We start from the raw sequence: 13,449 nt of genomic DNA on the forward strand, positions 1-13,449 counted from the left end.
TAAATTTTAGTTCATATAGAGAATATTTTATTTAAGTCTTTAAAGTGACAAGATCACAGAAACAGAAAAATGTCAGATCTTGGCTCTGGTTATGTTTCTAAGAGATTTCAGTTTATTCATAGGATTGTGCAGTCTGTGAGAATTTTCAGGAGTTTTTATCTTTAAATGGACACCTTCTTGGACGACAGCCATTTCCTAATATTGTACAACTGGGTCTCTGTGAACCAGAAACTTCAGAAGTTTATCAGCAAGCAAAGCTGCGAGCCAAGCAGGAGGTCGATAACGGGATGCTTTACCTGGAGTGGATGTAAGTAGGTTAGGGGAGAAACCAAAGGGAGTGGACTGCTAACCATGTCATTATTTTTCTGATAGTGAATAAGTTCACTCCAGGAGGATTTAACGACTTTGGAAAGAACTGGAACTTTTAATAAGCATTCTTACTTAGTGAAAAGTTCCAGAGAAGTAAGCATAGGAGAAAATTATTTTATTCTTAGTGCAAGTGCATCCATAGAAATAGCTGCCTGATAGACATTTTGACAGTTCATCCTATTAACACCTGAGGCTTGACTTATCACAGTCTGGAGTAATGGTGAAGAACATGGGCATTGGAGCCACAGACTTGGGTTTGAATCTTGGTGCTGAAACCTAGTAGTTTGTGGTTTTAAACAGGTTACTTTCTCACATGTAAAATGGGGATAACAGTTCTTTGAGGTAAATGCTGTTTTGTGAAAAATTAATGAGTTAATGGCTACAAAGTAATTTGTACTTTGCCTTGAACACATAACTCTTATTAAATGCCCACTGGATCCTGACTCCTCTACCTCTTAACCCATTATGTCCCATACGTTATGGGACATCTGTAAAAACTTAAATTGAGCAATTTTAGATGTGTATTATAAAATTTTATAGGTGGCTAATACATATGATGATGGGGCATGATGTTTTTAAGAAGGCTGTAACTCTTCATTTTATCAGTTAGTATAAAGGAAAAGATAAACTTCTATCTACTTAATGCCTGTTATATTCTGTTTTCAGAATAACCTTGTAAGGTAAATATTAATTGTTCTCTTTTGCAAATGAAAAAAAGAGGTACAGACAGGTTGAGACTTGACTAAGTTTTGTGGCCTGCTGAATGGGATGTAAGTCCTGGTCTGTCTAGCTTTATTTTCCATATTCCATGCTTCTCTTATAGCTGGAAATAACAGACATGAGTGGTTGTCTTTTCACATGTATAATTTATGTCTAAATTGAACTCCAGGTTGATATCTGTGATTTTTATGGCCCTGGCCCTCTTTTCAAATAAATCATAGGTGATTCTCTTGGTTCAGGGTAATTCAACAAACATTTGATTTTCTCTACTATGCTAAGCACTATAACTAGGGGTCCAGACTTTCTTCAGTGAGTTCACAATCTAATAGTGAAGAAAGAAGTATATTACAATGATATAATGTGATAAATGCAGCAAGTAGGTATTAAAATAGAGATAGGATTGATGAGTAATTAACTTGGATGAGTGAGGAATATCTGAGTTAGTTTAAAATTTTGTTTTAGCTAAAATTTAATTTTAAATTTAAATTTGGTTGGGTTTTAAACTAATATATTTCCTGATTAAAATAAAAATTATATAGGTGTAAGATAAAAAGTCAAAAACTTCTTTCCCTCCCCTACCTTCCCACTTCCTGGAATTAATCATTCTTTAACATTTTCTTCACAAGAGGTCTCATTCCATCAAGAGGAAGTGAAAGAAGGGAAGCAGCCTTCCTAACTTACTGAAACTACATCAGATCTGTTAGTATTCTAAAGTACTCCTTCATCATCCCCCATCTCCCATAGTAGTCTGTATATTCTGTATCGTAGAATAGTTAGGAGGTTAAAATAAGACCCTGAGTGAAGGAAGGCCAATAGAGTAGAGGAAGAGGAGTAGGGGCAGGGAAGAGGAGAGGGAGAAGAGAAGTACTGGGAACTAAAATGGAGCAAATGGTTGTATGCATTTATGAATATGCCAGAATGAACCCTACTATATGCATTACTGTAATGCACTAATAAAAACATAAAAAAAATAAGACTATGACTGTAGACTGCCAGGCTTGAATTGCAGCTCTGCTAGTGAATTAGGGGAAAGTTATTCAATTTCTCTTGCCTAAGAGTGCCATTTTATAGCATTAAAGGCCTGTGTATATATAGTGACATACACATAGTGCTTAGAGCAGGACCTAATTCATAGAAATTGCTTAATAAGCAATAGCATTACGAATAGCATTTAGCATTTTGCCTGCTCTACATAGTTGGTATTCAATAAAGATTTATAGAAGATTGAATGAATTCCTGTTTGGTTAATGGCTTTAATGGAATCTTAATACTTTGTCTTATCAAACTGGCAGAGGTTTATTAGTTCTTGTTCTCATATGAATTGTTGAGGTTTTTTGTTTGTTTGTTTTGGTATTTCCTACTGTTTCTTTTTCCCGTTGCATCAACTGCATTTCAACCTAATGTTTTCTCGTAGTCATTTATATTTTATACCTGGGTTTAAACAGGCTGTAATCAAAGAATGCTTAATTTCAGTACTAAAAAACTATTTGTTTGTTTATTGTAGAAAAGTTTGGATTATTGTAAAGTTAAATTTAGTTGAGTTTTAGTTTTTAAAGCAATCATTTATGTACTCATTTATCTAATACTTTTTAGTCCTCTACTGTATGCCTGTCTTTGTAAAGGTCACACTCTGAGCTTTGGGGAATTGAGTAGATTGATCCAGGGGAAATACTATATTCTTAATCTGATTCTCTTAACTTATCTTTACTAGGTTCTCATCACTCTATTCTTATACTTGTTTTATTACTTTTAGTAAGTGTAATACTTTCTATGCAGAATCTTAGACTGATTTTACCTCTGTGTTCTTTTATCATCTGTTCTGTATTGTACATGATTAATTTTTTTGAAGAATTATAACAGTAATATCTTTTTGTGTCAATTGCAGTTCATAGTGGTTATTATTATTTCCTTTACATACAAGGATATGGAACTTATGTTGAATTATTTGCCTAATTCTACACACCTATAAAGTGAGGTTGCCCTTTGGGTTTAACTCCTAACCTTTGTCTCCAACTTACCACAGTACTTTTTAACATATTTACTTGTACCCAAAGTGACTGGTGTGTATATAGGTGAAATTCTGACATTACTCCAGTACTATCTGCAGCTTTAAGTACACATTCCATTCCATTACCCTTTAGCCTGTGAGCAACAATGTAATAGCTATACTAGTGGAATAGTTGGTATTATGTAGCTTTAGATACAAAGAAAATGACATTGCTGTCTCTTTTTTCCTCTCTGTCTGAGTAATTAGAGTTAGAGAAAAGCATCATCGCAATGGTGGGTATAGTGTCATGCTTTTGTTAGGAAATGAACTTCATTTTGTAATGGCTTCTTGAATTTTAAGTGATGGAGGCTTTTCAGAATTATGCTTACATAATGTTTAGCTGTACGTGTTATTAGTATATCAAAAGAAAATAGAAAAAGGCATCTGATTAACTAGATTTCCTTCAACTCAGTGACATTCGTAACACATGACAGGTTGCCATGAAACAGAGTAATAATCCTCTTAAAATTTCACTTTTGTTGGATTGTCTTTTCTTTAGGTGATCTGTGCTTTTATTTGCATGTTAGTAATTTAAGAATTTTATATTTTAGGAAATATAACCATGTTAAAAGATAATTTCTCATTACAAAAGAAGTAGTTCTTTCACTCTCACTTACTGGGTTTCTATTCATTTTTCCTTGTATTTAGAAACAAAAAAAACATCAAGAATCTCTCCCGCTTAGTTGTCCGCCCCCATACAGATGCTGTTTACCACGCGTGCTTTTCTGAGGATGGCCAGAGAATAGCTTCTTGTGGAGCTGATAAAACCTTACAGGTAAAACAAATCTCTTGAGACAAGTTGACAAAAGCATATACCCAATCCTATGCAGAGTAGAATATGTTTAACTACCAAAATTAAAGAAAATTACAACTTAGAATGAGTGGAGAAATCCAAATCTCTCGTGGGTACTGGGAATTGAACCTAGCACCTCGCACACACTAGGCAAGTGCTCTACTACAGAGCTTCATTCCCAGCCCTCATTATTTTGAGACAAGGTCTCATTAAGTTGCCCAGGCTGTCCAGAACTTGAGATCTTTCTTCCTTAGCTTTCTGAGTAGCTGGGATCATAGGCGCGTGCCATCACCATGCCTAGCTCTCCTGAATATTTTATGAAAGTTTTCTCTAGAGATTTTAAAGATATAGTTACATGTTCACATAATTGTTAACTTGCCACATGACAAAGAAGAACCTTCTTTCCTGTCAGTTATCTGCCATCCATTTGCTGCCTGCAAGTAATGAGGAAATGATAATTATTAAAAGACATAAGGCCTTAATAGGGTAGTGGATAGGACTCTGATGAAAAAATAGTGATTAAATAACTATTTTATTAAAGGTTTAGAAATAGGTTTCTGACTGTAAGTAATAATTGGACTAGATTATTTCTGTTAACATTTGTGCTCTATCTGTTCATTTTGAAGGAAACAGGATTAAATTAGTTAAAACTTTTTATAATAATTTTGGTCTTTCCAAAGTAAGGACTGCATGCCTTCTTTCTATAGTACCTGATTACTAATTTTGGTTTCTGAGGTCCAGGAAAAAAGCATATTGAATCAAATATGTTTTATTTGATTGTTAGGAATTTGCCAAAATGGTTACAAAAATTGAAGCTATATTCAGTCCCTTCTTTTTATTGATACTAATAAACATGTAACAATGGATAGTTTTCTGTTTATGTGAAAACTTAAAAATTCTGACAGAAATTCTGATTTTTGTAATGATTTTGCTAAGGTTCATTTCTGTTTTTGCAAATAACAGTGACCAAAATCTTTTAAAGAAAGATTTTTATTAAGTGATAAGTAATTTATAGTAAACATTTAAAAAAATTTTTTTTAGTTGTAGGTAGACACAATACCTTTATTTAATATATTTATTTGTGGTGCTGAGCATCGAACCCAGTGTCTCATTTGTGCTAAGTGAGCATTCGATATCGCTGAGCCACAACTCCAGCCCCTATAGTGAAGATTTTATTGTTGCTTGTATAGGTGTTCAAAGCTGAAACAGGAGAGAAACTTTTAGAAATCAAAGCTCATGAGGATGAAGTACTTTGTTGTGCATTCTCTACGGATGACAAATTTATAGCAACCTGCTCAGTGGATAAAAAAGTAAAGGTAGGAAAATATTTTCCTCTTGAGTTGTAATCACTACAGAATTAATTTTCTTTTTCTGTAAAAGAGAGGCTAGAGTAAGTAAAGGATTCTTGCTTGTTGATCACTAACTTGATTCATTATAAATTGACACTGTATGAAAATTCTTTACTTTAAAGCATGAGCAAAAATGCTTACGTTGGTCAGCTTGCTGTATTTACCAGGCAGTGGGGAAAAGTAATTATAGATTAATGAATTTCCTTCCATTAATAGGCAGGTGTATGGATTAAATGTCAGTTGAAATCTTTGAGTGCATTGTGATTAAGAGTGTTATTGCACAAAATTATTATCTGTGATCAGATTCCTGTCATAAAATGCATAATTTGTTTAATGCAGCCCATTTTTTTTTTTTTTTAACCTGTATGATCTGGCTTATTATTCAGTGCAAAACCAGGTGGGTGAACAAACTAACAGGTTACTGGTCTAAAAACACAAACAAGACAAAAAAGAGGATAATTTTTACTTGTTAATTATTCTTCTTTGTCTCTATTTCCTAAATTTGGCTTCTAGCTAGAGTATTTATTTAAAACAGAATGTAAGAGAAACAGAAGACTTAGGGGAGACCTCACTTCAGGCTTTTTTCAGGGGAGTTTTGGAATACCGAATCTGCCTAGGTGAGGTGGGCAAGAGAATTGCTTGGGAGTTTTCCTGGAGTTTTTACTGACATGAAGAAGTTGTGGAATGTCTAGATTAAAATTGAGGCCATGGAAAAAAACCTGCTTCTTGATAGATTAGAATTAGTGACTTTACAACCAAGAGTTAATTCACTCTTGTAGGCTCCAGACTGAGTCAGACTTGGCCACACTGAGCAGTTCCAAACTCAGAACTACATGGAATAAATGGAAATAATACTGAGTTTCTGTTTTCTCAGAACTTAAAATATAAAACAAGGGGCAGGAATATTCTTCAAATAGCTTCAAAATAAATAAGATACATTCTTTGGACCTCTGGGATTCTAATGAATACTTCGAGGGAATGCTATGGGAGGGAACATGAGTATCTCTGAAAAGTAAATGTCCTAGTGAAGATTTATTAGGACATTTTTTTCTTTCATTTGCTTAGTCGTCTTACCCAGTAAGTAGAATGATGATTACGCTTTACTGTGGGACTTATTGCACACTTCCTTATAGTACATTATCAGTTTTTCACTACAACTTGCAAAGTAAGTATTGATTTGACTTTACAGAAGAGGAAATAGATTCAAAGATGAAGTCATTTGCCCAAGTTTGCATTAAATAATAATAACAGGATTGATAGCTAGGTTTCTCTCAGATTTTCAAGTCTTTATTTATTTATTTACTGAGAAATCAGTTGTTTTTTCTTTCTTTCTTTTTTATTTTTGGTGATGCTGAGACGCAAACCCAGGGCCTTGTGCATGTTAGGCAAGTGCTTTTCCACTGAATAACATCCAGCCCCATGTTTTTACTATTGATGTGGTACCTTGGAGTCTGTACTTACCATGTCCGTGATCTGATGTGATAAGTTGAATTATGTAAAACATGTATAAGTGTCCCCATTTTATAAGGAGGGAACTGAGATGCAGTTAAGGTAAGGGTTCAGTGGGCCATACAGAGCCAATCTTGAACTTAACACCTCTGATCTGAAGTCTATTATGCTATCCCCTTTATAGCACTTCTCTGCTGCTGTCATTCATATGAACATGGGGAATACCCCATTTTCATAAGATTCCATTTATGCTATAGAAAGATATGTGTAGTCTTACAGGCAATTTTAGCAAAAAAGCAAATACATAAACCATTGAGACAGGTATTGCCAGGTTTTAGAGAAAGGGTAGTATTCACTAGCATCATATCTGGTGGGAAAATCTGTTATGACAAGACAGCATCTGAACAGTGCCTCATATTGTTTTGTTTTTCTGTTTTCCTTTGAAACTAAGGGATATCTATGAATTTTAGTTTTTAAATTCTCTTTAGATTTGGAATTCTGTGACTGGGGAACTAGTCCACACCTATGATGAACACTCAGAGCAAGTCAATTGTTGCCATTTCACCAACAAGAGTCATCCCCTTCTCTTAGCCACTGGGTCAAGTGATTTTTTCCTCAAAGTAAGTATGGATATTGAGAATTATGTACACAAATTTTATAGGCTTAGGAATATCTTATTTGATTTTCTCATGTATTGTATTATTGGGACTTTTATTGTTACAGTGATAAAAACTGACGTTAGCTTCAGCCATACACAAAAAGAGATATTAGCTTATGTAACTGAAAAGTCTAGAAGGAGTAAGGATTCAGGCATAGTTGATTTCAGATGTTTAAGCTATATTCCAAGATTCTAACTCCTCTTCATCTTTAGGCTCTGACTGCCTTTTTGTTGGTTCAGTCATGCTGTGTTGGTGCCTTGCAGTCCCTAATTACAGAGGAAGAGAAATCTGCCCTTGTACAGATACCTTTGATTTTGTTTTAGAGAAGACCTAGTTAATCCTGTTTCATGCTCATTGCCATATGACCTCAGGATGGAATCCTGGATTTTCTAATGGTCACAAGTGAGCCCACATGAGATGGGGTTGGCTCCATTTGAATCATAGCTGGAGCTCTATTCAAAAGGAAGATTGTTCCAATCAAATATAAATTAATAGACAAGTGAAAGGAAGTCTAGTAGAGGAAGGAGAAATGGAGAGGGGAGGAGGAACAGGAGGGAAAAAGCAGAAGAAAAAGGAGAAGAAAAAGGTAGGGATCATGAACTGAAATCAATTCCATGCATGTATGAGTTCATTGGGATGAACCCAGCTACTATGTATAATGATAAAGCTCTAATTAAAAAAAATGCTTGGATACTTGATCTTAGGATTAAATAAATTATACACATTTGAAGCCAAGGGGGATCCAGAGATTATTTAGTTCATCTTTCCTTTTGCAGATGTTTAAAAAAGTTCATGCCATTTATTCATGGATGTGTTTCTTGTCAGCCGCTGGCAGAACTGGGATTTGAAGGAAGCATTTTTGCCTGTTTGACAAATTTCATTATACTTCTAAGAAATCAAGTGACAACTCATTTTCATGCATATGTTTTTATGTGCTTCCTCACCCACCATCTTCTTTGTCTGGAAACCCTTAGCACTAGGAAATTATTAAACTAGTCTGAATTAAATATTGTTGATTTACTAATGAAGAAATGAAAACTAAAACTGAAGGAAAAAATATCCTGTTGCTGAGAGTTAAGCTTTCGTACTAGATTTATCAGTGTTACTTTATCATAAAGACTAGGAATAAATAAAATTGAAAGCCGTGTCTCAAAAAAAAAAGCTTATGTTAACTGATATCTAAAAAAAAGATTCTATTTTCAGAAGGAGAATGGGGGAAAGGTGATGGTAGAAAAACAAAACAAAACAAAACTAAAACCAAAAATATTTATTCATCCTATATATATTTGCTAATGTTAGTAATTATAAATGATGAAAGATTGTATCTTTTTTCCCTATAAGAGGATAAAGTTGGCTAAATTTCATTTTATCCAGAAAGATCTGCCAGTTTCTTTTGGATTATTTTTTGGTTTTACTTTTAACTTTTCTTCCTGGTGCTATACCATTTTTGCAATGGGAAATCATATTTTTGGGAGGGTTGGGTTATATACATTTCAGTTTAGAAAATCTCAGGCTCTGTTTTGACATTTAAATAAATGATTTATTTATTTTTTTCTCTTTTAGAAAATATTGAAATAATTGCTGAAAATTGCCTTCCTCCCTTTTAGGAAATGAAATTCTTATTTATTTTTCTCCAAAAGAAAATTTACACAGGTTAGGCATGGTGGCGCATACCTGTAATCCCAGTAGCTTGGAAGACTAAGGCAAGAGGATCCTAAGTTTGAGGCCAGCCTCAGCAATTTAGCAAGGCCTTAGGCAACTTAGTAAGACCCTGTCTTAAAATAAAATAAAGAAGGTTGGGGATGTAGCTCAGTGATAGGAGGTACTTTCCTATCATATGTGAAGCCCCAGGTTCAATCCCAAATACTGCAAAAAAGAAAAAAAAAATATTTCATAGTAGTAACTCACTATTACTCAGAAAACCTTTGCTCTATTTGAATAAATTACCCTCTAGAAAGAAAATAAATCTATTGTACTGTATATGACTTGTTTTTGGTGTTTCTTTTTAATATTTTGTAGGTTGAGGAAGTTTACCTCATTTAAATATTTAAATATAGATAGAAGTCTGTACCATGTGGGAGGGGGTTTTGCTTCTTAAATTAAGAAACAGTTTTAAGATCTGGCATATCATGCCTGCATTACCATACAATCAGAAAGTACTTTCTGTGATTCCAAATTGAGAAGCCAATGAAAATTTGTAAACATGAGGCTGTCTCCTTGTAACTTGCCTCATCTGAAGAATTGGTTTTACCAGAATAGGATTAAGGAGCCAAGGAAGGAGGTGAACATGAGGAACAGAATCCTCACTTATTGATAATTTCCAAAGAATTTCTATCAAGATTAACTTTTGGGATGAATTACTTCTTTCCCTGGGTTTAATCTAGTTGGTACAGTACACCAGAGATGAATGTAGTCTCTTTCATCTTTCATTTAAAATATTTTTCAAACATACCTAAAGGAGAAAATATAATAAGGAATCTCTGTGGTATCCATTATTTAGCTACAACAATTATAAACAAAATGAGGTTTTGCCAATCTTATTTTATAAATGCCTCTACCCTTCTTTTTGGCTAGACTATTTTACAGCAAATCCTGAATATGTGATTTCATCCAAAATATTTCAGCCTGAGCCTTGGGGACCTAAACATTAGTGCTCGGCCATTATTAAACCTACTATAAAAAGCTATAGTTTTGTAATATGCCTGATCTGTGTTCACTTTCCCTAGCAGTCTCAAACACATCTTTCCACTAGAGGCTTGTTGGAATCAGAATCTGAACAGACTTGACACTTGATTGTTCTGTCTGTTAAGCTTCTTTTATTCTGTAAAAGTTCCCTTCCCCCTTTTGCCCTTTCTTGTGCCTTTGTTTTGATAGAGAAATTGAGTTATTTGTCTTGTGGAATATATTACATTCTAGATATGGTTGATTGCTTCCTGAAGTTGTTATTTGACTACCCTGTATTTACTGTATTACATATAGTAAAGGTACTTTGAATTTTTTGAATAATTTTTTAGAATGTTAGTAGGTTTTAGCCTGGTTACTAGTTTCAAGATTTGCGAGATCTTAGAAATGATCATTTTTATAACCGAGCATTAAAAAAAATGGGGGCAATTGTATTATACCACTTAATATATTCTACCTTTTTATAGCCAAAATAACCTGATTCTAAACCATTCATTTAAAATAAGCAGTAATTATTTAATTATTTAAAGCTCAGACTAAAAGCCTATGTCAGTTTTCAAGTCCCTTAGTAGATTAGATGTTGATCTCAAGGCTGCCCTGTTGTTTATTGTAAGTTCATCTTTGACACCTTTGTGGTACTATGATTGAACATCATTCTGTAAAACAAGCTCAAGTGGAAGGGTAGGAAGAAATTTATATGATTTCTGACTTCTCCTCATTCAGTACTAGTTTTTAAAATTTATCTTTTATCTTTCTCAAATAGCTTTGGGATTTGAATCAAAAAGAATGTCGAAATACCATGTTTGGCCATACAAATTCAGTCAATCACTGTAGATTTTCACCAGATGATGAGCTTTTGGCCAGTTGTTCAGCTGATGGAACATTAAAGGTAAACTTTTGTACATTATTAAAATGGGTTATAATTTTATGGAAAGTCTTGCAATTAGTCAGGTAGGTTTCCAAAACTGTAACGAAATACCTATGATAAACAACTTATAAGGAGGAAAAGGAAAGGTTCATTTGGATCATGGTTTTTGAGGTTTCAGTCTATGGTTGCTTGACTCTGTTTGGACCTATGGTTAGGTAGTATATAATGGCAGGGAGCCTGTGGTGGAGCAAGGTGCTCACCTCATGACAGGCAGGAAGGAAAAAGAGAGACAAGGGGGAGGTCTCAATATCCCTTTTAAGGGTACCCCCCAATGACCTAACTTCTTTCCACTAGGCCCTACCACTTAAGGGTTCCACCACCTCCAGTAGCATGACAGGCTGGGGATTAAGCCTTCAACTCAAGCTTTTGGGGGACATTCAAGATCCAAACTATAGTACTGTTTTTTCATGTTTCTATAGAAAGAGTTTCTTCCTTCAATTTTCAGGAGCATATTTAATATAACTAATTATTTGTCATAATTATTTATGAATGATTTACATCCTAATGTTTAAAATTCATATAGTTTGAATTCTTAAATTTTAAGCATATATTTCTAAAAAACATATTTACTATTTTGAGATCTATAGGGTAGGGTCAGGTTTGTAAGGGGCTGCTTTTATTTGTCATTTATTTCTTCTTCTTTTGTTAACATTTTCCTGTTTTTGAGCAGTCATATAGGGGAATTATAATAATAAGATTTTAGGACACATCTTATTTAGCCTCCTGAAATTGATATTCCTAAAATCCCCGAATTTTTCCTCTTTAAATCACTACCTTCTAAAATAAGATCCTAATTCCAGTATTTTACTTCTGTCTCCATTGTCACTTTTGTCTCCTTTTTATTGATTGTCCTTTCTTTGGTCTTAAGTACAGACCCATTTTTGACCATTTCGGTATATGTTTTCCCTTCTGTTCTACAGTGTTGGCTCTGGTTCAGGCATTGCCCTCTCCTGTCGATAGTAGCCTTCTGTGATGCACTCAGTCTCTCTACTTATCTAAGTACAGAGCTGCTAGCATGGCTTGCTTGTAGTTCTTCACCTTCCATCCTCTGCCACCTTCCTTCCTGTTCAATTTATTTCTTCCAGCCCCTATACATTAGTTATCTGTTCTGGGCCTGGTAACTTTTGGTGCACATTTCATCTTCTGTTCATTTGTGTATTTCATAATCTTTATATAAGTTCCTGTAGTCTTTCTTGGCCCTACTTTTTTTTTGCCTCCAATTCACTTGTCATATTTTTGTTTTAATTTATTTTTATTATAAACAAATAGGATACATCTTGTTTTTCTGTTTGTACATGAATTAGAGGTATACCATTTGTGTAATCATACATTTAAATAGGGTAATGGTGTTTGATTCATTCTGTTATTTTTTCCTTCCCTCCACCCCTCCCACCCCTCTTTTCCCTATGTACAGTCTCTTCTTCCTTCATTCTTGCCCCCCTCCCACCTCCAATTATGTGTCATCATCCACTTATCAGCGAGATCATTTGTCCTTTGGTTTTTTGAGATTGGCTTATGTCACTTAGCATGATATTCTCCAGTTTCATCCATTTGCCTGAAAATGCCATAATTTATTATTCTTTATGGCTGAGTAATATTCTAGTGTGTGTGTGTGTGTGTGTGTGTGTGTGTATACACACATCACAGTTTCTTTATCTCTTTGTCCCCTGCCCTGTCTGAGGGTCCGGGGACCGTGGTCCTTGCGAGTGCTAGGTGAGCACTCTCCCAAAGGAGCTATCTCTTCAGCTCCCACAGTTTCTTTATCCGTGTATCAACTGAAGGGCATCTAGGTTGGTTCCACAATCTGGCTATAGTGAATTGAGCAGCTATGAACATTGATGTGGCTGTATCTCTGTAGTATGCTGATTTTAAATCCTTTGGGTATAGGCCAAGGAGTGGAATAGCTGGGTCAAATGGTGGTTCCATTCCACGTTTTTCTAAGGATTCTCCACACTGCTTTCCAGAGTGGCTGCACTAATTTGCAGCCCCACCAGTAATGTATGAGTGTACCTTTTTCCCCACATCCTCGCCAACACCTATTGTTGCTTATGTTCTTGATAATCGCCATTTTAATTGGGGTGAGATGGAATCTTAGTGTAGTTTTGATTTGCATTTCTCTTATTACTAGAGATGTTGAACATTTTTTCATATATCTGTTGATTGCTTGTAGATCTTCTTCTGTGAAGTGTCTGTTCATTTCCTTAGCCCATTTGTTGATTGGGTTATTTGTATTCTTGGTGGAGTTTTTGAGTTCTTTATAGATTCTGGAAATGAGTGCTCTATCTGAAGTATGAGTGGCAAAGATTTTCTCCAATTCTGTAGGCTCTCTCTTCACATTACTGATAGTATCCTTTGCTGAGAGAAAGCTTTTTAGTTTGAATCTATCCCAGGTATTGATTCTTGCTTTTATTTCTTGTGCTATGGGAGTCCTATTAAGGAAGTCTCATCCTAAG

General features: G+C 34.6%; 1 protein-coding gene across 6 annotated transcripts in view; it reads left to right on the forward strand.

Annotated features, from left to right (window-relative positions):
- The window catches only part of APAF1 (apoptotic peptidase activating factor 1), a 100,821-nt gene that overhangs the window by 31,706 nt on the left and 55,666 nt on the right, over positions 1-13,449 (forward strand). For all 6 annotated transcript variants that reach the window (XM_079142097.1, XM_079142096.1, XM_079142095.1 and 3 more), the window contains 5 exons: positions 123-307; positions 3,785-3,911; positions 5,120-5,245; positions 7,216-7,347; positions 10,832-10,957. In XM_079142097.1, the coding sequence (XP_078998223.1) occupies positions 123-307; positions 3,785-3,911; positions 5,120-5,245; positions 7,216-7,347; positions 10,832-10,957 (696 nt within the window). The remainder of the gene's footprint in view (positions 1-122; positions 308-3,784; positions 3,912-5,119; positions 5,246-7,215; positions 7,348-10,831; positions 10,958-13,449) is intronic.

Source organism: Sciurus vulgaris (genome assembly GCF_902686455.1).
Source record: "Sciurus vulgaris genome assembly, chromosome: 5".
In the NCBI taxonomy this organism is placed as follows: Eukaryota; Metazoa; Chordata; class Mammalia; order Rodentia; family Sciuridae; genus Sciurus; species Sciurus vulgaris.